Source organism: Hypomesus transpacificus, chromosome 22 (assembly GCF_021917145.1).
Source record: "Hypomesus transpacificus isolate Combined female chromosome 22, fHypTra1, whole genome shotgun sequence".
Classification (NCBI taxonomy): domain Eukaryota; kingdom Metazoa; phylum Chordata; class Actinopteri; order Osmeriformes; family Osmeridae; genus Hypomesus; species Hypomesus transpacificus.
In genome coordinates, this window is record NC_061081.1 from 4,580,169 (window position 1) to 4,606,534 (window position 26,366).

Genomic DNA, 26,366 nt, shown 5'->3' on the forward strand with positions numbered 1-26,366 from the left:
TACTTTCGAAGTCCCTTTATCAATTCAGCCTTCAGTCTACTGGTATACATTTGCTGTAGTGTGTAGTAGAGTAAAGTACCTTATTTTTTTACTGTTTTCTTGTGTTTGTGCGGCTTCTATTTCGAAGCGGCTTATAGTCCGGTTTTTGAACAAAAAAGTGGCTTCTTTCAAGATCTCTATTTAATGCTCAACACTTGAACAGGGGCTTATTACTTGAGGAATTATTTTCTGTGTCATCTCAGTTACACTATCAGGGCTTGGAAATACAGTGACTTGCTAAAGTAGGCAACTGGCTAGTAGAACATAACATTTCATAAACATTTCAGTTAATCAAACAGCTGCAAGACCCAGTGAAATGTTATAGGCTAGCTAGCAAGCTAACGCTAGCATCGCTAACATTACTAAGATTACAACTTTGGTAGTCTTACCGAGCTCTTTGTAAGTTGTTTTTAGATGTAATTGTAAATTATCGTGTGGACAATGGGACATGGACGCGGTCTCTTTTCAAAACTTGTATTTTACCACTGCGCTTCCTGACATCGCCATTCGAACAGCCCTCACTGATTTCCCGTAATGGTTTCAGCATCAAGCCTATGGCAACTCCCGAGGGACCCTTGTCTGTTGTCACATAGAAAGGTCTGCTACAATAGGCTATCCTCATGATTTGTAAGCTAGCTAAACAAAAAATTAACTAAAATAATTTTGTACAAATAACGATGGATTCCGCCACTAAATGAGCGACTTGGCTTTATTTCTGGAGATACTATCCACAACCGAAGTGTGTTACACAATAGTGATGTGTCGTTCGTGAACGATTCGTTCATTTTGAACAAATCCTTACAACGACTCGGAAGTAACGAGTCCTCTCAAAGAGTGATTCGTTCATTTTCTCGTGGCCGCGCATAGGGACTGTTGCATAGGCTCGTCCAAGTAAACAGAAATGATTAGTTCATTTCCTGACTCGGTCTTCGGGTTCGAGTCTTTGGATAATTTTTCACGTGACCTGCATAGGCTCTGTACTGGTAGCTAGAGGAAACAAACTATTCGTTCATTTCCCGACTCGGTCTTTCTACGAGTCTTTGGATAATTTTTCACGTGACCTGCATTGTATTTTTTTGTAGAGGAAACAGTTCCTCATTCCTTTTCGCGTGGCAGCTGTTTTAGTAGGACGTGAATGATATTCGCTCAAGTCATCATACTGTATGGTTTTGTTATTTTAACTTCACATTTACACTTACAGTTTAATGCAGTGTAATTGTTTGCCGTGATAATTAAATGCTACTGTGATAATAAATGACCAAATCATACAAACTGTCATGATACATTATTTTAATGCAGGAATTTATTTTGAAATAGTATCTACTGGTGCACATGTCATGCACTAACCTACATGAGAATATGATACTTGTTTACAGTGAACGTATAGCCCCCCCCCCCCCCCCGTTGAAATGAACGATTGACTCGAAAAAAGATTTGTTCATTTTACTGAACAAGATTCAAAGAACCGACTCCGTAAAATGATCCGAAGTTCCCATCACTATTACACAACGCTGTAAGATCACATATACTTGTGCTGCTCTTGGTACCCAGAATGCCCTTCAGCAAACTGAAAAGCTACTAAGTTAAGGGCATTAGCTTAGTTAAATAAGCATTGTTCTGAGTTTTATTGTTGTGTTCGTTTTGTTTTGATATGTGTAATGCTATGGTCTATAGTTTAGATAATTTGAGTGTTCACCCTGATTGGGAATGTTGTCTAGTTAGATAGCTGTCCGCTTCACACAATCTGCTTAATTGGTAGCAATCCATTGTGAGTTAAAAGTCATTCAACGTTGGATGTGCCACGGTAACGATTGCATTGGAAGTGCGACTTGCTTTCAAATTATGATGAAGTGCCCATTCTGGGTAGCCTAGCTGCCAGCCCAAATAAGCCCCGCCCACAAAAACATTTGGGCTGGAAGTTGGGCTGGAGTAGCTTGGTTGTGGAAAAACTATACCCGAACAGGGGCTGTTCGGACCAATGCCTTTTCATGCTGGTCGGCATCAGTTGGCTTCAGGAGGACTCCCTCATAGGTGTCTGTGTCCAACACTGCTTTCAGCTTAGGCCCAGGTCTACAGTTGTGCAGAGATAGATGGATGGGCGTCTTTTTATTTATTTTTTATTTATACTGAGGTGAAAACACACCAACACAACTTAAAATCAAATCACAAATGGTAGGATATATGATACATACCGTAACTTGTACTTTTCTATGACAGCCTGAGTGGAGGAAAGGCAGCTCTGAGCTTCAGCCAGGGTTGAAACTGACCTCTGCAGTGACTTGGAGAGTTTGCTCAGTTGATAGATGGTGTCACGGAGAAGGCAGCAAAACCTGAGCACTCCACCATCATACCGTCTCCTGTTGGTGAGAAAAAATGTAAACCTTTTTATGGATTCCATATACAGGTTTACAGATTTTCTCACCAACAGGAGACAGTATGTCAGGCTGGGCCCGCATTTGTCACAGCCCCGCACAGTTAACATTGGTGCCCACCAGGGTTGTGTGCTGTCTCCCCTTCTCTTCTCCCTGTACACCAACGACTTCTCTGGTGACCCATCTGTCAAGACCATCAAGTATGCAGACGACACCACCATAAAAGGTCTCATCAGCAACAACGAGTCTGCCTACCGGAGGGAGGTCGGCCATCTAGAGGCTTGGGGCCTCATTTACGAACATTGCGACCGCAACTTGATCTGTGCCTTTGCCCAACCGCCAATAGCGGACGATGTATTTCCACATTTTGCGTGGTATTTATCAAACCAGATCCTCGTTGGGCAATCAGCGCCCGTTAGTGTGAACTAGCGCGCCGTTAAAATCACCTGCATGTTACTGCCACCATGGGTGATTCGAGGAAAACAAAGTTCAGCGAACAGGAGCTACACCCACTTTCCCTTATACCCTCCCAGCAGCGGTAATCTGCGTTTTTACTCAAGTGCGCTGCCTTTGTAAATACGGTGTTATGTCTTTACCCGTTATTTCACGACTGAAATGGGCGCAATCTTGTTAGTAAATGAGGCCCTTGGTGTGCAGTTAGCAACCTAAAGCTCAATGTCAACAAGAAAGTGGAGGTGATCGTGGACTTCCGTAAAAAGGATCCGACACATCCTCCACTTGTCATCAACAACTCATCTGTCACTTTAGTAGAGCATTTCAAGTTCCTAGGCACAACCATCACCAACACACTAAAATGGGACAACAACATCACTCAATTAGTGAAGAAAGGTCAGCAGCACATGTTCTTCCTCCGGCAGCTGAGAGGACTACAGAACAGCCCCCCCATCATGATGCAGTTTTACAGGGCTGTCATTGAGAGTGGGCTTACATCCTCTCACTCTGTCTGGTATGCCTCAGCCCGCTCTAAGGCCAGGCTCCAAAGAGTCGTACGGGCAGCAGGGCGCATCATCAGCTGCCCCTTCCCTCCATCAAGGACCTTCACAGCTCCAGATCCCTCAGGAAAGCAATGAAGATCACGGCAGACCCCTCACATCCTGCCAACAGTCTCTTTAACCGTCTCCCCTCTGGACAGCGATACAGGGCCATCATGACCAAAACATCACGTCACCTCAAGTTTTTTCCCCCAAGCAATAGCCCTCTTAAATAGCTCCTACACATGAACTTTATTTAACATACCTATTGTTGCACCACCTCCATTCTTATTTATTATTTTGCTCATACTGGTACTATCTGTCTTTGTATTGTTGTTCTGTTTTGTCTGTTCTATTTGTGATGCTAAAGCCTGCATGGAGGATACCAAATCCAATTCCTAGTATCTGTATACATGGCGAAATAGAAAAACTGAAATGAAATGATTTAGTTTAAAAAGTAAACATTTTACTTTACTAGCTAACTCCCTCCTCTTTCAGTCTATGCTCCCTGCTCTGGCTCCGTTCGTTCTTCTTCTTCTTCCTTGTGTTTTCTGGTGGACGCTCCGTTCGTTTCCATGGTTTCTCGCACTGGTTTCACTGCAAACTGCGGGCAGCCAATCGGCGTATGAAACGTCATGACGTAGCATTACGGCAGTGTTCATGGGAAATGTAGGAAGCACTGCCAGGGGGATAAATGACAGAGAACAGAGCCTTATGTATCGTGCATGTAATGCTGGTGTCGGGAACCTTTTTACCTAGAAAAAACAAACAAACAAACCAACATTTTGAGAAAACATTTTCAAAAGAGCCACACCAAAGTTTAAACTTGTTTATTAGAAAGATTTGCAAATTTTTATGTACAACAGCAGTAATATAAGACTTGCAATGGTAGTAGTTCTGGTAGTTATATACAACACGAGCAGGTGGCAATAACACAGTTTTTTTTCGCACTCAGTGACACCCAAGCTAACTGTAGGCTACTACACACAATACTACAAAAAATGCACAATATTTTGTTCACTGACATAGTGCTGGGTTCTAGCAATCCTAAGACACCACAAACATTTTGAAACGGCCATCATCAACAACAACAAGTGCATTGCACCCTACTTACATTAATGAGATTTCGGTTGTTGCATCTTTTTGCTGAGTGCTTTGTAGTTGGGTTCATAACTTATGAGATTCAGCTTCATGCAGACATTAAAACTTTCATTCGTTAACCTTGAGCACAGGTTGGTCTTGATGTTGTTCAGATGTGAGAAGGACTGCCAAACATTGTCAGCACAGCAACGCTGACACGATACATTGTGCTGAAAGTGGCTGGAAGTTCAATCCAGGTTTTCAGGATTAGATTGTCTTTGTGTTCTCATATCGGCCCACTTATGGTCTGCCCGCTGACGAGCGGGGCTTTCCTGTTCAGAATTCAAAGTGAAAAACGTTGACACCCACATATCCGACACCTTCAGTTCAGCAGCTTCCAGCTCAATCTCCAATGGAGATGCCAGGGATGACACTCAGGTTTTGTGCGTCCACGGTGCACACATGTGGATGAGTTAATACTTTGAACAAATCGGCATGTCTGCGGAAGTCTGCAAAACATGATTTAAATGACATCAGTAAATCAGACGTGAAGGCTGCAAGCTGCCTGAGGTCGAAATGATGAGCGGGGTCCCTTTCTAAGAAATCCTCTCTGTATGCTCGCAATGTTTTGAAGTGCAGGACACGGCCACTTTCAATGTCCCTGATAAAAAGCTCTAGCTTTGTTTCAAATGCAAACACTGCCTGTTGCAGGGACAAGATTGTGGGTAACACTTTAGAATAATGGTCCGTTGTTAACAAGTAGCTATGCAGGAAGTAATAGGTAGTACTACATTAACACCAAATGTAATACTATTAACTAAAATGGAACCAAGATTAACTAAGCAGTAAGTAATAGCTAATTTACGACAAAGGTAATTCCTTGGTAGGTATTTGGTTATTACTAAATAAGTATATCCTCTTGAGAACTACTTGAGAACTATGACTAATTAAGAAAGAATAACCAATTAATTACTAATCACCAAAGTAACATCTAAAAAGTGAACAATTTGTTTGTTTTACTTTTAACATGGTCAAACCTTTTCAGAAGCTTGTGCCTCAAATTAGTTATTTGTGGAAACCAGTTTGTGAATATTATATCCCCCCAAATATGTTAGCTACAGGTTGAGATTGTGACTACTCTTACCAAGGATGGACGTATGTTCTCTGTTTATTTCAAACTTAAACATGGTATAATACAAATAATGATAATTTGTTGAACATTTTTTATAATTAAGAAGTGATGCTGACACGCTCATGATTGGATTAGTTTACTATTATGAGCTCTTAAGTGTCAGTTCAATATTTCTCAGACTCCAAAGACCTACCTTTATGTTACAGTAGCCGCCTGAGGAGCACTTCTCTTTAGGATATGAATGTAATCCTACCAGGTCTCCTGGGGAGGCAAACTGTCAGACCCTCGCCCGGTGTCCCACAGGGCTCCGTCCTTGGACCCCTTCTCTTCTCTCTGTACACCACCTAGCTTGGAACAATCATCACCTCCCATGGCTTCTCCTACCACTGCTACGCTGATGACACTCAGCTGTACCTGTCGTTCCCCCCGACCGATCCGGGGATCTCAGCTAGGATTGAGGCCTGCCTTGCAGACATCTCCGCATGGATGACCAAGCACCACCTCCAGCTGAACCTTGCCAAAACAGAACTTCTCATCATCCCGGCCAAACCCTCCGTTTCCCACGACCTCTCAATCACCCTGGGATCTGCGACGGTGACCCCTTCATCCTCTACCAGGAACCTTGGGGTTACCATGGATGACGAGCGCTCCCTCACAGCCCACATTGCTGCGGTCTCCCGGTCGTGTAGATTCACCCTATACAACATCCGGAAGATCAGGAGATATCTGTCTGAGCACTCCACCTAGCTACTTGTCCAAGTACTTGTCCTCTCCAAGTTGGACTACTGCAACTCGCTGCTTGCCGGTCTCCCAGCATGCGCAACCCGCCTTCTTCAGAGGATTCAGAACGCAGTGGCCCGCCTGGTCTACAATCTACCCAGACGCTCCCACGTTACGCCGCTCCTCATCTCCCTCCACTGGCTACCCATCACAGCCCGCATCAGATTCAAGACCCTGGTAGACCGCCCGGTCCCAACACAAGCTCTTCTCCTGCCTGGCCCCCTAGTGGTGGGATTAACTCCCCGCCTCCATCAGAGACACAGACTGTCTCTCCACCTTTAACTGTCTCTCCACCTTTAATAGAAGGCTCAAGACGCACTTGTTCCGGGAGTACAACGGTACTTAGCAGGGTTTTTCCTGGGTCAAAATGGGTCTTCGGTGCTCCCAAAAAAAAAAAAATATGTATGTATATATGTTCTTTTTTTTCTTTTTTCTAATCAATGTATTTATTACCAAGTGTTTTGCACCCCCCCCCCCCAGCAATAAGGTTATAAAGTATGTTCTAAATGGCATAAATGCTGCCACTTAATAATTACAATAACAACTTATTGAAAATGGTAAGTAGCCTAGCCTAATGATTAAGGTAGGCCGCTCTGAAGCATGTACACTGCCTGCTTCATTTGATCTTGATAGGCTAAGCATTCTGTAGCTAATATTAACAATATACTATCAGGGCTGCCAACTTTTCCAAAAACCTTGGCGTGAGATTTGGTAGCCCCCCCGGGCGAGATTTTGCGAGCTTCACTCCCCCCAAAGGCGAGTTTACACGGCTGCATAGCCGCTGGAACATATTTTATCAGGTAGGTGCTGGCGGGGGCTTAATATTGCGGGGCGGCAGGGAGGAACTGGGAGTAAAAATTGGCCCTAGACTTTGATCCAGAACAGCCCACCAGAACTTGCCCCCATATACGCCACCACAGCTGCCCTGCTAATGTAAGCATAGTCTGTGTTCAATGTGATGCGAGTTAGGGAGTTCCATCCTTAATGCGGGGCGCATAGCGCGCAAGCCGAGAACATTTTGGCCTTTATTTGAGCGCAAAATAGTTGAACTTCATGTAAAATAAACAGCCATTTTTCAATTGGTAAAACTTGTCTAGTGAATGTGATTTCTTTGTCTCCTAATTTTTCAGCCCCACCCTACGTTTCTTACCCTGGTTTTCCATAGTTATTCTTCTCCCGCTGCTCCCGATTGCCAGTCCGCTACTGCGGAGCTGTGCCACGGCGGTTGATTTTTAAGTCATATCATTTTAAATTCTCGTGCTGTCAGGGGGTGCTGCAGCACCCTCAGCACCCTAGTTCCCGCGGCCATGCACGGCTGTTTGCGCGTCAATGTTGCTTCACTCGGTTAACCTGCGCGTCGCGTCGTCCGTTAATGTTTACAACGTTAGCTTGGCTACTTGTTTGGCGTTGACTTTTCAGAGTGAGATATACAAGGTGTGACGTGAGAGCATGAGAAATGGGTGAAATGCGTGTGTCACACGGCGAAACCGTGAGAGTTGGCAGCTCTGAATATACCCTCTTTTTATTAATTAAAACTACTTTAGCATAATAATGCACCTAAAATACAAACCTGAGAAAGGGCAGCAATCGCTATCAAATCAACAGACATGTGCAATTTAGCTAGCAGGGGAAGAATACAAACAACGAAAATAATTTTAATTTGCAAGAACTATAGACTTATACAATAACGGGCTGAAGAACTGACAACATAAGTTATACGACTTACAGTTCTCAAGGACGCACACGAGCAATATAAACTGCGGTGTGAAGTCTGTGCTATTCTCCAACATGCACTCACTGCTGATATACGGACTAAACTTTTGTACAGCCTGATTTCTAACACCGTGGCGGCAGAAATGTACTGCACTACATGTTATCATTCCAGGTTAAGATTACCAATGGAGGCTGCGTTTGAAATCGTAAATCAAACTTTTGTCAGCATTTTGAGTGGAAATGTAATTAGCATTTGTAGGCTACAGGTGTACTATTCGTGCACGTCGGGCTGGCCCTCGCAGCGGAATGACAGTTTAGTGGCCGCTCAGCTGTCCATTCGCGCACCTCACAGTTGCGTATTTATCAGACAAGAACACACGCTTATCAACTTGATTATTATTGATCAAAACAGAACGAGGGTTCGGCTGTAGCCTACTTGAAACATACTATTGAGAACATATTCGCTGACATGCATTGCACGCGTGATGAACACAGGTTTTTTTTCCTTTGGCGCTCGGGATTTGTCATTGGCGCTTGGGAAAACGGCTTTGGCGTGAGCCAAAATGTTCTCTATGTAGGAAAAACCCTGCTTAGGAATGGTTTGCTGAACCCAATGCTAGTTTCCTCAAGGATCACAATGACTCTTGCTTAGAGACTTGTTGCTCTTGTTGGTTAGTGGTAACTGATTTAAACTGTTGTATTCGCTGCGAAATATTCTATTTTAGTTAATCTTATTTTGTATTTTTACTGTTGCTTGTTTTTTCTACAGGTACACTTACACTTAGAGATTCATGTTGTTTAATTGTAACTTGCTTAGATACATACACTTATGGTTCTTCCCTTTGGCACTTTTTGGGCGGTTGTTCACAATGTGTGCTTCTTGTTTTGGCTACCCGCAATGCTTTGGGGCCATCTTGTTGTTATTATCAGTGACCTATACACTTTGTAAAGCTCTCTCTTGGAAGTCACTTTGGATAAAAGTGTCTGCTAAATGAATAAATGTAAATGTAAAATGCTAGCTACAGTTGTTGCTAGCTGTAAAGCCAGACTAGCTGTCGGCTACCTTGTAAAAAAGTCCCATTCATACAAACTGTGTAGTATTGCAATCGAAATTCGCACTAATTCTACAAGTCAAAATTCTAGTGAAATTCACCTGGTCGTCATCTAAGGGATTATGTTAGCCAAATACTGGATATTTAGCATCCAAGAAAATGTGCCAAATGATTTTGCGCTCCAAACTCACTCATTGACGTTGCACCAGAGTATAGGTTAAGGGAAAAGATTACATGGATTTCAGGAAAAACAGGTTTTGGTAAACTAAGTCGACTGGATTTGGAAAATGGACCGGCCGGGATTTTATATTTTCTGAGCTGCTGAAAGACATAATAGCAGTCACCTCGAAATTACCCGCATAATCATACAGTATGATCAAATATTGGGGAGGATGTGTCCCATAATCATACAGTATGAGATCAAATATTGGGGGGGACGTGTTATAATGTTAATATTCATAAACTGGTTTCCACAAAGAACTAATTTGAGCACAAGCTTTTGAAATGATATGACCATGTTAACAGTAAAAAAAACACAATTGTTCACTTATTAAACATTACTTTTGTGATTAGTAATTCATTGGTTATTTTTTCTTAATTGGTCATAGTTCACAAGTAGTTCTCAATAAGGATACATTTATTTACTAATAATCAAATACCTACCAAGGACCTACTTTTGTACTTAATTCGCTATTACTTACAGCTTAGTTGATCTTGGTTCCATATTAGTTAATAGTATTACATTTAGTGTTAATGTAGAACTACCTATTACTTCCTGCATAGCTACTCATTAACAACGGACCATTATTGTAAAGTGTTACCAGATTGTGTTTCCAATGCCTTTTTCACATTGAGGTGGTTCAAATGACATGTAATATCCACCAGGTACTGAAACTTCAGGAGCCACTCAAAGTCAGTGAGCTCGGGATGTACATTTCCTTTCATTTCCAGAAATGCCCACACTTCGTTTAAACAGGCAGCAAAGCGGGTGAGTACTTTCCCCCTGGATAACCAACGCACATTGCTGTGCAGTAGCAGCCCTGCATAATTACTCCCCACTTCATCCAACAAGACCTTAAACTGGCGATCATTCAAAGCTTGGGCCACAATTAATTTCACATTGCGAACGACCAATGACATCACTTTGCGAAGTTCCTCTCCATATGACTGAGCACACAGTGCCTCTTGATGCACAAAGCAATGAAAGTTTAAGATGGACTGCTTCTCTTGCTCACACAGAAGGGCAACAAATCCTTTATGTTTCCCTAACATACTAGGTGCTCCATCAGTACACACGGATATAAGTTTATTCAGTGGTAGCTTTTTCTCTGTAGCAAAGTCCATCAGCGTTTTTAGCACATCCTCGCCTCTTGTTGAATCTTTTATCGGCAAAACAGCTAGACTCTTCATACACTGTATCACCAGTCAGATACCGCCCGATTATGATTACGGTGTGCCCACCGCAGCAACGTGATGCCAACGATGACATGGTTTCCATAAATGTTCAATGGAGCCAGGCGAATCGCTTGCGTGGTGTATCGTGTTTGATACGTCTCTGTATTCGTATAGATATGTAAAAAAAAAAAGAAGAGGCATGTCGCAGGGTCGCTGTTGGTTGTTGTTGGTACTCCTGGTGGGGTTTTTGCACTTTTAAATTCTGCCACCGCCTCGTCGGCGGTACAGTACACAACTGGTTACCATGAGTGCCCGGTGGCATACTGTAGCATTCAATCTTTAATCCTGAATAAAATACAGCCAGAACTAGTGTGTACAGTAGATAACATCATGCTACATCTAGCCAGCGTATCGAATTTTGCTTAATGTGTGTAAAAGTTGTATTTTGATTGATATTGCGAGGACGTAAACCCAAATTTGCACACTTTGCCATTACGTTAAACAAATTACAACAGTGACATTAGAGAACTACAACCCTGCATCCATCTGTCTGACATGCCCCCGAGGGTGGTGCACTGTGGGAAGGCAAGCGATTTGCGTCGCTGCAATGGACACGCAACGTTAGCTTTGCTACATTGCTCACATCGGTAGACTCATCCAAGGAAAGAGAATAGTAACCACCTGAACTGATGTTTTTGATCTGGATCTCCTCTATCTGGCGAGCCATCACGAGTGCACGATCATGAACTGTTCTTGCTGACAAAGGCATGTCTTCGATTTTTTGGATAATTGTATCCTTGTTTGGGAGGTTGTTAAACAGTTCTTAAGCCACACTGAGCATGCAACCCTTAATATACTCTCCATCTGTAAATGGTTTGCCGCTCTGCACATCTCCAGAGTGCCAGCAAAGCTCACAGAATCCTGCCTTTGTTAGTCCATACACCTGCTGCTGTCCGGTTTGCATTCTCCGCTGAAGCTCAGCGCAAGCTTTTCCCCCCATCAGGATATTTTGCCGCGAACACTGCATGGTGCATCATAAAATGTCTCTCAACGTTTAACTTTTTTTTGGGAGCGACGCAATACGTTCATTGCAAATGAGACACACTGAGGACCCCGACTTCGCCACAAATGCAAATTGGTCCGTCCATTCAGGCTGGAAGGAACTGTAATCGTTGTCTTTTTCCTTTTAGCCATCTTGCTCTTGTTGATTTTAATTTAGCTAGCTAGTTGTTTAACTTGACCTTGACATGACACAGGCTTAACTACGTCGTCCAATTCAGCTCTCTGAAAGGTAGGCTAGCTACAGGCCAAATGCCGCTGTCAATCATATTAAGCTGCGAGTCTCTCACCTAAATATTTAGAACATATCTAATTTAATTTTACACATTCATATACATTACACACAAATCAAATATGCTAATGGTTTAAAAATAATTTTATCATCATGTTCGAGGGTGTATTTTCAGTCAACATTTGAAAATTGGGAGAGCCATATAAAATCCAGAAAGAGCCATATATGGCTTGCGAGCCATAGGTTCCCGACCCCTGATGTAATGTCTCACGCATCACCGGCCAAACTGGCTAGTAAATAAATGTTAACCCTCATTTGGCGGATGTGAATTTAGAACACTGGTCTCGAGCAAAACACTTTTGGGAACCCCTGCAATAGGTTGTGCTCTTTCCAAAGGCAAGTACACCTAATTATTTAAAATATACAGAAATATTAGTTGTACAATTTAAGTAATAAAACGGAACCATCTGCAACGGACGCAGGCACACCTCACCTCATTTCCCCAGCAATGTTTCCCTCTATAGTTTCTTCAGGAATATTTGGTCAAGTGTTCTAACCCACTTTAACCTTTCACCCCACAGCAATTGACAAATCACATCCGGGATACCCTGCCAGGGCTGCGGACCAAATTGCAGGGTCAACTGTTGTCAATAGAAAAGGAAGTAGAGGAGTACAAGAACTTCAGACCTGACGACCCCTCTCGAAAGACAAAGGCACTACTGCAGTAAGTAGAAAGAGAGAAACACACACATGTATTTGCACACATCTCCACAGATAACTTAACTATTCCCTGCTCCCCTTTTCTTCAGGATGGTGCAGCAGTTCTCGGTGGACTTTGAGAAGCGTATTGAAGGTTCAGGTGATCAAATAGACACATATGAGCTGTCTGGAGGTGCTAGGATCAACCGCATCTTTCATGAGCGTTTTCCCTTTGAGCTGGTTAAGGTGTGTTTTAGTTTGCTGTGTAATCTGGAAAGCCAAGGATTGTTTACTCAAAATTACAAGAGATAGCTGTGATAACAAAAAATTTGGTAGAATTGCCAAGCTTCAAAGTTTCATATCAGAGTTTTTGTTTTTCATAGATAAGGTTGTTGTGTGTGTTCTTTCAGATGGAGTTTGATGAGAAGGAACTTCGCAAGGAAATCAGTTACGCAATCAAGAATATCCACGGCATCAGGCACGTTTGTCCCCCCATCTCCTTTCCTCTGTCTGTCTGGATGATTCTATTTGTCAGACTGAATCTAATCAGCCTCACCTACCTAATCACAGAGACCTCCAGACTCTTTGCTCTCACACACCACTCAGGACACTGTTGCACACTGATGACGTCATAAAAAACGGGAGCTGAATGTTTTTGATTTAACAAAAAAGATTATACCGTTCTCTGTCTATTTCACTTAATTAATGAACACGTGAATGTAAAAATACATTAGAGAACGGTAATCTGGAAGGAGAGAAACAGCAGATGTATTGGTACCTTTTCATGTGTGGTGAATGGCCGTTTATGTTTAAACTAATCCAATGCAAGGAAGAAGACTGAACTTCATTAACCGTGTCCTAATATTTTGCCGGGCCATATCTGACTTCCACAATGGCCTTCTGTTGTTATTATGTGAATGCCCATCTGAAAAGGTGAAAATTCTCTAATAGAAAAGAAAGTCAAAATGAAAAAACGATCAGGAGTCACATCTATGCACCAGGTTTAATTCTATAGTTTCTATAGTTTTAGATTCATTTGAACCATTCCTTGTCTTTTGTAAGCTAAATCAACACTTTTCTCTCTACCCAAACTTTTTCCTTTCCTCCTCTTCTTCTCATCCTCCTTTTCTCTTTCTTTGTCTTTTTCTCTCTGTTGAGTAGAACAGGCCTCTTCACTCCGGACATGGCCTTTGAGACCATTGTGAAAAGACAGATTGGGAAGATCAAAGAGCCGTGCACAAAATGTGTGGATTTGGTCATTACTGAGCTAGTCACTACTGTTAGGCAGTGTACCAAGAAGGTAAAATGGCTGAAAGAAACAGTACTATTAATACTATTAACCCCCCCCCCCCCCCCCCCCCCTTGACCACCTCTATCAAATCCTCTTGCTGCCACTATTTGACCATCTTGCCCTCTTCACCCTTTGCTGTCTGTTAGCAGTAGGGGGAGTAGGAATGCCTACTGTAGCCATGTCTGCTGCTTTGATGGGCTTTGACATGGCCATTGATTCAAATGGGTTTTTGAATGTAAGATATTTAACTCAATGTGGCTGCTTTAGAAATTAAGTTATTGCATAATAACTAACATTCTCATCTCTAATACTTTTACTGACAACAATATTTTAGTTTACAAATAATCGAGCATCCATTTTTAGGGGCACTTCTAGCTTCGGAGGCCCTCTAGGTCAGTGGTTTAAAAAATAATAATTGGCGACCCACATTTTCAAAATGATAAACCATCGCGACCCAAATATAATGAAAAGGGGTGCTTGCAAATATACAATTTCCCTATCGTTATTATTTATTTGTTCATGTTTTAACAGAATAATTAGTTCTAATTTTCATCTGTAATAATATACGCCACCACAGCTGCCCTGCTAATGCATGCACAGTCTGCGTTTGATGTGATGCTAGTTCGGAAAGAAAGATATGTATCTTAGCACGGTTTTCCATCGTTATTCTTCTCCCAGTGCTCCCGATGGCCAGTCCACTACTGCGGGGCTGTGCCGCGGTGGTGGAAGTCATATCATTTTTTATTCTCGTGCTGTCAGGGGGTGCTGCAGCACCCCTAGGTCCCGCGGCCATGCATAAGTTTGAAACACATGATTCGTCCGATGTTTCTGGTTGGACTTGGACTTCTGTTGGGGTGTCTGGCTCTGGCACACGCGTTCTTTAAGTACCTTTCTGAAGCCAGGCTAGTATAACGACTTACAAACTCTGAAACTCTACACACTTTTTTAGTTTCTAGGTTTCAGCAGTGAAAAATCTGTTACGCACTTACGCAGGCATCAGACAGCTTTCTCGAACTAACGTCCGTGGAGAAGCGAACTTCTGATAGGGTGGGCCGACTGCTTGCCTTTACGTGATTTGTCAAGATCTGAGGTAAGTCACGTAGTGATAGGGTCATTACCAATCTCTCTAACGCTGACGCTTCCTCTGTCAGTAGCGGTTGAGTACCGGGCCGGCTACATGCGAGAAGTAGCGGTACGCAAGCAAAAGTGCCGGTACCCTTATGAGTAAAATGTAGAAGTGCCGGTACTGCGTACCAGTGAGTACCGGCCCACTTCGAGCACTGCCTATGACAAAATAATTATGAAAACATATTTGTTTTCAACCCAATTTTCATCCCCCACGACCCACCCGCGGGTCGCGATCCAAGACTTTGAATAACACTGCTCTAGGACACCGGGCCAAATAAGTGATGCAAGGACAGGAGAATAGTAAGAAAGAAGGAAGGAAAAGGGGGCCCTCTGTAGCCCTTTTTAAACAGAGATCCTGCTAAATTACTGTCAAGTAAACCTCTTTTCATGTCAGATGTGTTTTTTTACACTGAGCCCCATTTGTAGCATGATAGTATGTCTGTGTTCCGGGACCAAAAGCATGGCATAGGCGTCTGGTGTGTGTAGTCCTGCCATGCCGTGTCTTACTTTTACACAGAAATTGATTTGGTTCTGTGTCTACTTACACTGTCAGTGACCCATCATCAGGGCTACCCATCAAATGACCTAACAACAGGTGCTGCACTTGTGCACAAAAAGATTAGGGGTAGGGGTAGCCCTATGGTACCAAAATCTGATATATCTGGTAGAAATTGCAGAACACCAGAGCCCTAATATTACAAAGTCGGATTTAGGGTTAGCGAGGTAACTTCAGGTTTAACTCTGGATTTTCAGTATGACAATGGTGGTTCACTTCTTACCAGGATAGATCACCACGGTAACTCATGCTGCACACCTAAACTGCTCCGGAGCAGGTTATACTTAAGACAAAAAAATTTTCAACATTATTTTTACAAAGAGTAAATATCAAGAGTAAGCTATTTTTAAAGGTCAATAACTGTACAAAGATTCAGACACACCAGCAACTATGCTTACTGTAACGACACAGTAGATATTTAAGTATAGACCAATTATTTGTTCGTAAACATTCGGGATGCGCGCGCAGCATGGTGGCAGAAAACCGGGAAAAGATAGCCTTTATAACGGCTAGAGAATTACACGGATTAGAAAGGTCGAGGAGGACAGCCTTTACGAGAGAAAGCGATTCCCCATTAATCTTGTCACATCAGAATTTTCATTTGGGTCACGAAAGTTTTGAAATTTGAGTGAGAATATCGCCCTGTAGACCGCATAGTCTTAGGCTGCAGCCATGTCTTCACATCATGTCACAAAGTTAATAATTTTACAGTTTTACAGTCAATTATACACCCAAAAAGTCGAGCAGGGCAGTTTTCAAGAGATATGGAAATTCAACTTTTAGCCAACTGGTCCAATTATTTTAATGATTTGTGTAAAACTGGCAATCTGAGTGAGACTGTGTCCCCGTTACAGTGTTTTGACGTTAGCCTCAGTCAGACTCACTCACAGTAGCTCACTGGCAGTGTGCAGAATGTTGTATCTCACACTATTCTACACCAAAAACGTCAGGGAGGACTGCCTTTTGTAGATACAAGCCAGCTGAAGATAGCCAGCATATCGTATTTCTTTAACCAAGGCTGTTTCATTCATCATTTGCCTGAGAAAGCGTCCTCCTTAAGCCAGTCTAGTTTTCATTCGTCAGGCTATTTAAAGGTCTGGGGGACAAGTGACTTTTGTGAATGGACAAGTGAAATATAAATGTACTTGTCCAAATGACAAGTGCCTCAAAAAGATAATGTCAAGCCCTGCAATCCAGTGTCCAGAGATATATTTACATTTATTAATTTAGCAGACGCTTTTATCCAAAGCGACTTCCAAGAGAGAGCTTTACAAAGTGCATAGGTCACTGATAATAACAACAACATAGCCCCAAAACATTGCTGGTAGCCAAAACATGAAGCACATATTGTGAACAAACAAAAATAAGTGCCAAAGGGAAGAACCATAAGAGCATGTAGTTAAGCAAGTTACAATTAAACAACATGAATCGCTATAAGTGCAAGTGTACCTGTAGAAAAGCAAGCAACAGTAAAAAATAAGATAAAATAAATTATTTTGCAGCGAGTACAACAGTTTAACTCAGTTACCACTAACCAACAAGAGCAACAAGTCTCTAAGCAAGAGTCATTGTGATCCTTGAGGAAACTAGCATTGGGTCCAGCAAACCATTCCTAAGTACCGTTGTACTCTCGGAACAAGTGCGTCTTGAGCCTTTTCTTGAAGGTGGAGAGACAGTCAGTGTCTCTGATGGAGGTGGGGAGTTGATTCCACCACTGGGGAGCCAGGCAGGAGAAGAGCTTGTGTTGGGACCGGGCGGTCTTGAGCGGTGGGACCACCAGGCGGTTGTCTGAAGAAGACCGTAGGTGGCAGGTGGGGGTGTAAGGCTGGAGGAGAGACTTGATGTAGTCGGGTGCAGTCCCGTTCACTGCTCGGAAGGTCATTACCAGGGTCTTGAATCTGATGCGGGCCGTAATGGGTAGCCAGTGGAAGGAGATGAGGAGCGGGGTAACATGGGAGCGTCTGGGTAGATTGTAGACCAGGCGGGCTGCTGCGTTCTGAATCCTCTGAAGAGGGCGGGTTGCACATGCTGGGAGACCGGCGAGCAGCAAGTTGCAGTAGTCCAACTTGGAGTGGACAAGCGCTTGGACAAGCAGCTGGGTGGAGTGCTCAGACAGGTATCTCCTGATCTTCCGGATGTTGTAGGTAGCGTGAATCTACACGACTGGGAGACCGCAGCAATGTGGGCCGTGAGGGAGAGCTTGTCATCCATGGTAACCCAAAGGTTCCTGGCAGAGGATGAAGGGGTCACCGTCGCAGGTCCCAGGATGATTGAGAGATCGTGGAAGATGGAGGGTTCGGCCGGGATGATGAAAAGTTCTGTTTTGGTGAGGTTCAGCTGGAGGTGGTGCTCGGTCATCCAGGCAGAGATGTGTGCGAGGCAGGCCTCAATCCTAGCTGAGATCCCCGGATCGGTCAGGGGGAACGACAGGTACAGCTGCTTGTCGTCAGCGTAGCAGTGGTAGGAGAAGCCATGGGAGGTGATGATTGGTCAAAGTGAGGTGGTGTACAGAGAGAAGAGGAGGGATCCAAGGACGGAGCCCTGTGGGACACCGGTGGAGAGCTGGCGAGGGTCTGACAGTTTGCCTCCCCAGGAGACCTGGTAGGATCTTCCCGACAGTTAGGATGAGATCCACTGGAGTGCAGTGCCAGTGATGCCCATCTCAGAAAGTCTGCAGAGTAGGATCTGGTGGTTAACCATATCAAACGATGCAGAAATAGATATATTTTGGGGGAAATATTTAAAGAACTGAATTTAGCTTCAGAGCAATGTTTTTGATCACGAGTACGTTTTTTAATTTTTATGAACACGTGAAGTACGAAGTGAAAAGCACTAACCACAGTTTTTATAGTCAACATAATCTTCATCAAATCATCTTTACAAATTTAATTTGAAGTGGAATGTTTCTGTGCGGGGTCAAATGAACAGACGGTGTGGAGTTACTTGGTAATTTGTGACACGGTCCAGTGAAAAGGGGCTGTTGTCGGCATTCTGTATTGTCCGAGAGGAGTCGAAAACCTTTTTTGCAGTTTCAGCTTGCATATTACCAAAGTTAAAGTGTTGAAGAAGCCACTATAAGCCAATATAATAAACAACATGTTTAGGATGACAAAATACTCATAATTGGGTGTGCTCACGCCTTCAGCGAACACAACCATTGTTCTCTCTCATATATATAGCTGTTAATCAGAAGGTTGCTGGTTTGATTCCGAGCCATGCTAAAATTACGTTGTGTACTTGGGCAAGGCACTTCACCCTACTTGCCTCGGGGGAATGTCCCTGTACTTACTGTCGCTCTGGATAAGAGTGTCTGCTAAAAGACAATGTAAATGTAATATATTTGTTATTATTTTCCCACCCCTAAAAAAACATGAATATTTTCACTACATAGACAACGTTGGTGTCAAAATGTTTGTCTTGGTCCCGATTGCTTGTATTCGCGCGAACGTTCCGTTTGACGGTTTAGGCTTGAATGACGTTTTTGTGGCAAAAAGTGCCTTTTGTAGCCAAAGGGAACTCAGTGCCAGCCAGGCACGCGCCAGCCCCAGGCAGGCACGCGCCAGCCCCAGCCAGGCACGCGCCAGCCCCAGCCAGGCACGCGCCAGCCCCAGCCAGGCACGCGCCAGCCCCAGCCAGGCACGCGCCAGCCCCAGCCAGGCACGCGCCAGCCCCAGCCAGGCACGCGCCAGCCCCAGCCAGGCACGCGCCAGCCCCAGTCAGGCACGCGCCAGCCCCAGCCCCAGCCAGGCACGCGCCAGCCCCAGCCAGGCACGCGCCAGCCCCAGCCAGGCCGTTCCAGCAAGACAGACAGTCACAGCAATATCAGCGAGCCCTCAGCATTAGTACCGTAGCTAAAAGTCTAGGAAAGTTGAGGCAACATGTCTTCATCTGCTAGACAAGTGGGTTCCCCTGTTCTTTTGGTGAGCAGTCTCACAAGCCCTTCTTACCCCGCGTCATGGAGCCGACCTGGCAAATAGTTATTTAGCACTAGCGTTGCTTCCTGCATATACCTACAGCTGGCAGCTGTGCTCCGACTAGATTCAGACCGAGCCCCGGTAAATTGTAGAGCTAGCTAACTACTATACTTCTGCTGTGTGGGAATCAAATCGCAGGAACTAACCAGTCAAAGGGCGTACAAAAATACAAGAGCACACCCCACAATTTCCCCAGGAATGGTACCCTCTAGTTTGTTCTTGTCTACCTAAGCTTCCAGTTGAGTTGTAGGCGCGTCATGCTTGATTTGATTTAAATCACGGTGCAGATGGTTTTTCCTAGGCTACTTATAGGCGGTTATGGTTCTCTGATAATCGCTAGATGGTGCTTTTACTCATTTATCCTACGTGTTGATAGTCTGTGACTATTTCATTAGAAAGTTTGTTGTAGCCTTATTCAGCATGGTGTAATTTATTATAAAGGATGTCACACACATTGGGTTAACCTAATGTGTGTGACATCCTTTTAGGAATATAAAACTTCAGACACCAGAGTATCTTAACAATGTCTGGCATATTTCCACAGCCTTTACTTTTTCAATTAAGTTTCAAATAAAATTATAGAAAATCACTAATCTTTGAAAATAGCTTAATCCTCGCAAATCTAAAATGTTTTCAAATTTGTGTCAAAATCTAAATCATACACCACATTTTTCTAATAACGTCTGACCTACTTCCACAACCTTTCAATTTTCAATAAAGTTCTATACAAAACTCAAATAAATTGCTCATCTTGGAAAATAACATTAAATACACGCTAATATTAATAATTTTTTCTAAATTGTGTGCTCGTTTGTGCACATTCTGAAGATTTTTTGCACTGCTAATTTGCACTGTCAGTTATGTGTTTGAATAAAGGGTTGGAAATGTATTAATAAAAAAAATCTAATTAATCGATTAACCGAAAAAAGAATCGACAGATTAATCTATTATAAAAATAATCGTGAGTTGCGGCCCTAGTACAATCTCCGTCGTCATCTTGACACCAAACACAGAGATAAATGGCCCTTTGAGGGCAACCATAATGCTGATGTGGCCCTCAGTGATAATGAGTTTGACACCCCTGCGTCAAAGGGAGTTCTTGGTTAGCGGGTCAAAATGTGTTCATTTCTCTTCCTAAAACCCACTAGAGGACACAATTTAAAAGGATATTTTCACAAAAAAATTCTGGGGGAACATGCCCCTAGACCCCCCTAGTTTTGCTGGGTCACAGGAAAAATTATAGGTTTTATCTAGGGGCTTAGCCCCCCCAAAAGTGGGAACCTAGATTTGCCCCTGCTTGGCCGTGTGTTTTGGGTCATTGGGCCTCATTCACCAAATGTTCTTAAGAACAAATTTGTTCTTAAAACCGACTTATGCTGTTTTCACGAAGATTCTGGCATTCACCAATGTTTTCTTATTTGGGATTTTTTGAAGTAAAATCTGAATTTACGCACACCCAAGAGAACTCTTACACACAAGCAGTGACGTGCAGTCAGGGTAGGCAAGGTAGGCACTGCCTACCCTGCCAAAATAAAATAAAAAAAAGTTTATTAAATAATTGTATTTAATAAACTTGTATTTGTATTTTTACTGATTATTCTTGTGATTTATATATGCAATATGTTTGTTAATCCAATTGTTTAGACGTTACGATGACAAATGTAGCAGTTACGCATAATCAAATACAACAAAATGGTAGAATAAGCAGTGCTTTTACTGTCCATTCATTGCGGACGACAACGAAAAACGAATGTTGCACATGTGCACTTCGATCCTGTATTCTTTAACATGTACGTCGAAAAGCACAACTCTGCTGTGCCTTTGCAAGTAAATATGTTATGCCAGTAATCATCTACGTTACGTATAAAACATGGAGCAATTAAAATCGAGAAATTACTGGAAATTTGCGCAGCTAACGTCATTACACTGGCTATGTTGTAAGCGTAAGCCCCACAAAATTCAAGTCAAAATGACAGCAGCGGTGTCTGCCGATATCAGAGTTGAGGAATTTCTCCTAGCTCGATTTTACTCAAAAAATAAGTTAATAGCAAGAGGGAGGTCTACGCCAGACTTAGATGGACTACTGCAGCAAAAGGGACAACATGTTTTCGATCTTTTCAAACAGACTGGTATGAAAAGATTGGCTATGTGGCTGTGCTAACATTCAGCGGCTTTAAGCTACTGCCTACTGTTTACTGCATTTACTGTTTTGACATATTAGCCTAACAATAAATTAGGTAATCTGGCTTTCATAACTCAGTGCCTACCCTCTTACTGACATCACCGCACGTCACTGCACACAAGCTGTGAGCTTGTGATTGTAGAGCGGTGATATATATTATACAGTTTCCGCCCATTCTAATTTACATTTACATTTACATTTATTCATTTAGCAGACGCTTTTGTCCAAAGCGACTTCCAAGAGAGAGCTTCACAAAGTGCATAGGTCACTGATAATAACAACAAGATAGCCCCACAGCATTGCGGGTAGTCAAAAACAAGAAGTACATATTGTGGACAACCAAAAAATAGTGCTAAAGGGAAGAAACCATAAGAGCATGTAGTTAAACAAGTTAAAATTACACAACATTGATCTCTAAGTGCAGGTGTACCTGTAGGAAAGCAATAAAAATAGGATTAACTAAAAAAAGAAGAATACAACAGTTTAAATCAGCTACCACTAACCAACAAGAGCAACAGTCTAAGCAAGAGTCATTGTGAACCTTGAGGAAACTAGCGTTGGATTCAGCAAACCATTCCTAAGTACCATTGTACTCCCGGAACAAGTGCGTCTTGAGCCTTCTCTTGAAGGTGGAGAGACAGTCCGTGTCTCTGATGGAGGTGGGGAGTTGATTCCACCACTGGGGTGCCAGGCAGGAGAAGAGCTTGTGCTGGGACCGGGCGGTCTTGAGAGGTGGGACCACCAGGCGGTTGTCTGAAGAAGACCGTAGGTGGCGGGTGGGGGTGTAAGGCTGCAGGAGAGACTTGATGTAGTCGGGCGCAGTTCCATTCACTGCTCGGAAGGTCAGTACCAGGGTCTTGAATCTGATGCGGGCCGTTATGGGTAGCCAGTGGAGGGAGATGAGGAGCGGGGTAACGTGGGAGCGTCTGGGTAGATTGTAGACCAGACGGGCCGCTGCGTTCTGAATTCTCTGAAGAGGGCGGGTTGCGCATGATGGGAGACCGGCGAGCAGCGAGTTGCAGTAGTCCAACTTGGAGAGGACAAGTGCTTGGACAAGCAGCTGGGTGGAGTGCTCAGACAGGTATCTCCTGATCTTCCGGATGTTGTAGAGGGTGAATCTACACGACCGGGAGACCGCAGCAATGTGGGCCGTGAGGGAGAGCTCGTTGTCCATGGTCACCCCAAGGTTCCTGGCAGAGGATGAGGGGGTCACCGTCGCAGATCCCAGGGTGATTGAGAAGTCATGGGAGATGGAGGGTTTGGCCGGGATGATGAGAAGTTCTGTTTTGGCAAGGTTCAGCTGGAGATGGTGCTCAGTCATCCAGTTCAATTTAAAATTGAACATTTCTCTCCTTTATAAGTTTGCAACTAATAACTTTCATTATTTTACACATAATTATATGTTTGTTTGTTTGTTTGTTTAAATAAGTACACACTGCACTTACACTTCTGCTCATTTGTAAAGCACTTTGAATTCCCATTGTGTATGCATTGTGCTAGGCCTATGTAAATGAACTAGCTTTGCTTTGCCTTCAATTCACATCAATTATGTTAACGGAGAACCTTGCCATCCAATAATAAGTGACTTATCACGGTATTTATAGGCCCAAGGTACGCCTATTCAGCACACTAGGACTACACCACACAATGGCGTATTAATTGCTGCTGCAAAATTTTGCAGATCGTGCCCTGAAGAGGGAACGCATCATCTGTGACCATACCGATTTATTTGCAGTGACGAGTACCTGTTGGGAGCTTTAGACTATCAAGAGCAGTTCTCATGGATATTTGTCAGATTGTCATAGATGACAGATTTGTCAACTGTCATCTATATATTTTTTCAAACCATTTCTTTTTCACTTTATCAGTCACTTTATTATTTATTCTGCGCCCTTCTCCAGATACAGAATTCACTGCATGAGTAATTGCATTCCATGCATCAGTTTTATATCCACCGCTGATACTACTAAATATGATGTGTCGTTTGTCGCTAACTTCTTGTAGCAGTACCTCCACTTAAGAATAACTAAAGTTTTTCTTTTTTTTGGAGTCGAGGCCTCCACTTTCTTTACCACGTCTTTTCGACATTTCTCTGAGTGTGCACACGGCTCTGCCATCTCATGCCCTTTTATGGGAATTAACAGAGTGTTACCTATGCTAAATACGAGCAACGGGGCACAAGCTTTCAATTTACAACATTTTGGGATTAATTATTCTAAGAACTCACCTGCGAACAATTCTGCTGTTTAGGAACACGTAATGAATCACACATAGACTTTTTCTTAGGAACTTTCTTAAGAACAAATGTAAGACATAACTTAGGAAGATATTGGTGAATGAGGCCCATTGTCATGCTAGAATACTCATCCATTACCTATTTTCCATGCCCTGGCTGAGGGAAGGAGATTCTCTCACCCAAGATTTGACAGTACATGGCCCCATCCATCGTCCCTTTGATGCGATGAAGTTGTCCTGTCCCCTTAGCAGTAAAACACCCCCAAATCATAATGTTTCCATCTCTGTGTTTGACGTTGGGGATGGTGTTCTTGGGGAGGCAGCATTCATCCTCCTCCAAACACGGCGAGTTGAGTTGATACCAAAGAGTTCAATTTTGGTCTCATCTGACCACAACACTTTCAAATGTTTACAAATTTAAACTTAGTAAACTTGAGGTAGCTGTGATGTGCCATAGTTGATACGGGGGTGGCGGTGGTGGACCCAAGCGCTCAACACAAACTCAGGAAACAGTGAGGTATAGTCCAGAAAGGTTTAATGCCTGGGTTACTGCAGAGTGGAGTCGGCGGTGACAAACAGAGGGGACAGGCAGGGTTGGCTGTGCAGGCGTTAGGCAAGGCTGGCTGGTGATCCTGGAGGCACAGGTAAAACAAAGTTAGCGAATGATACAATAACAAAATATGTCTAACTAACGGTATTCAGTATTCAACTGAGACCATTGACTACCGAGGTAGACAAAACTATAATCTGGCGAGGAATGATGTGAAAACCAGGGTTGATATACTGTAGTGCAGGGCTGATGAGTTGATGGGAGACAGGTGTGGAGACTGAGGCAGTGTAAATGTGTAATTGGGACTGTAGGCCGTGGCTACACCCACCCCAGGGAGACACAAAATAAATAAAAACCGCCGCTAGGGAGCAGAGGTAGAGGGCATGACAATAGTGTGTTCATGCTTTGTAACTTGTGCCTGTGTCATTTGTGTGTATCGTAAGTGTGTGTCAGTGTTTGGCCGTTGTGGGTGTCTTTGTGTTTATGTACTCCACCCACACAGTCCAGTGTTGTACTGTGCCCTGCGCCCACAGCTGGCTCAGTACCCGATGCTGAGAGAGGAGATGGAGAGGATTGTTACCCAACACATCAGGGACCGAGAAAGCCGCACCAAAGACCAGGTTAGACACACACATATACAAATGCAAGCATATAGTGTTCCACCACATATACCAATATCACGCTTTTCCAAACCCCAAGGTAATACTACTGATTGACATCGAGCTAGCCTACATGAACACCAACCACGAGGACTTCATTGGTTTTGCTAAGTAAGCGACAACAACCATCCCTTACAATTTACAATTTAGTTAAATAGCATGAATAAACACTGATATGCAAAAAGAAAAAAACGCTTTACCAAGTAATTATGTATTAATTTTTACCAACTTTTGATGTTTCCTTTATTCAGCGCTCAGCAGAGGAGCAGTCAGATGAGCAAAAAGAAACCACCTGGAAATCAGGTATGCAAGCAGTATACAACAAGCAATTCAACTTAACATTAACAAGTCAACGAGTCATTACAGACTGGGTTTAGAGCTCAATGAGTCAAAAAGACAACCTGATTTTCCCCATTGTTCTTTTAGGTTGTTTTCACTCTGTATTTGTATGCTTTGCTATGTAACCACCACCCTAGTCTGTCCTATGTGTGTAGCTCTACACGCTTAGACTGATAGCTAAACATTTCATAGAATTAAAGAATGAGTAGTCATGAGCAGGGTCGGACTGGCCGTCGGGAGGGTCGGGAGATTTCCCGAACGGCCGGTCAAACGGCCGAGGCATAATGCAAAAGGATTTGATAAATATATATCATAATAATACACGGTCGTGGGCCGGTCTGCGTTTCAAAGTCCCGGGCTGTTTTTCAGAGCCAGTCCAGACCTAGACATGAGAGTTCGTTTTTGAGCTTTACTTGTTAAGCCTCTCAGAACATACATAGCACAATCCTTGGGTAGTGTGAACTGAAAAAACAAAATATGCACATGTTCACAACACAATACTCACACAAAATAAACGTCATTACATAATCTATTAATACACTCTCAAGCAAAACTGTCCCAAGGCTTAACAGAGGGAGATGGAGTTTGATAGACAAAAACAACTGAGACATGTCTCTCCAAATGAATACTCTCCATATAGCAAACTAAATGGCAGAATACCCTCTGACCCTGTTATTACCATGACAACCAAACAATTAGTCATGTGGAGTACATCAACACAAAACAGCTAGATATTTATACCAAGAATGACCAAATCAAATCAGAGAGAGGAGAGCAGGGATTAGAGAATGCCAGGAGCAGCTAACAGTTACAGTCATAATAGAATGAGATCCCCACCGGTCAAGTGTGGACTAGTGCAGCAATTTAACAGAGCTAAAAGGGTATTTGATGCAGCCCCACACACCAA

The 26,366-nt window shown here is 43.2% G+C and overlaps 1 protein-coding gene across 1 annotated transcript in view; it reads left to right on the forward strand.

Moving 5' to 3' along the window:
• Nucleotides 1–26,366, forward strand: part of dnm1a (dynamin 1a) — a 270,919-nt gene that overhangs the window by 121,316 nt on the left and 123,237 nt on the right. The window contains exons 7-13 of the mRNA XM_047044701.1: nt 12,428–12,570; nt 12,656–12,791; nt 12,956–13,023; nt 13,707–13,845; nt 24,995–25,081; nt 25,161–25,231; nt 25,372–25,423. Coding sequence (XP_046900657.1) covers nt 12,428–12,570; nt 12,656–12,791; nt 12,956–13,023; nt 13,707–13,845; nt 24,995–25,081; nt 25,161–25,231; nt 25,372–25,423 — 696 coding nt within the window. The remainder of the gene's footprint in view (nt 1–12,427; nt 12,571–12,655; nt 12,792–12,955; nt 13,024–13,706; nt 13,846–24,994; nt 25,082–25,160; nt 25,232–25,371; nt 25,424–26,366) is intronic.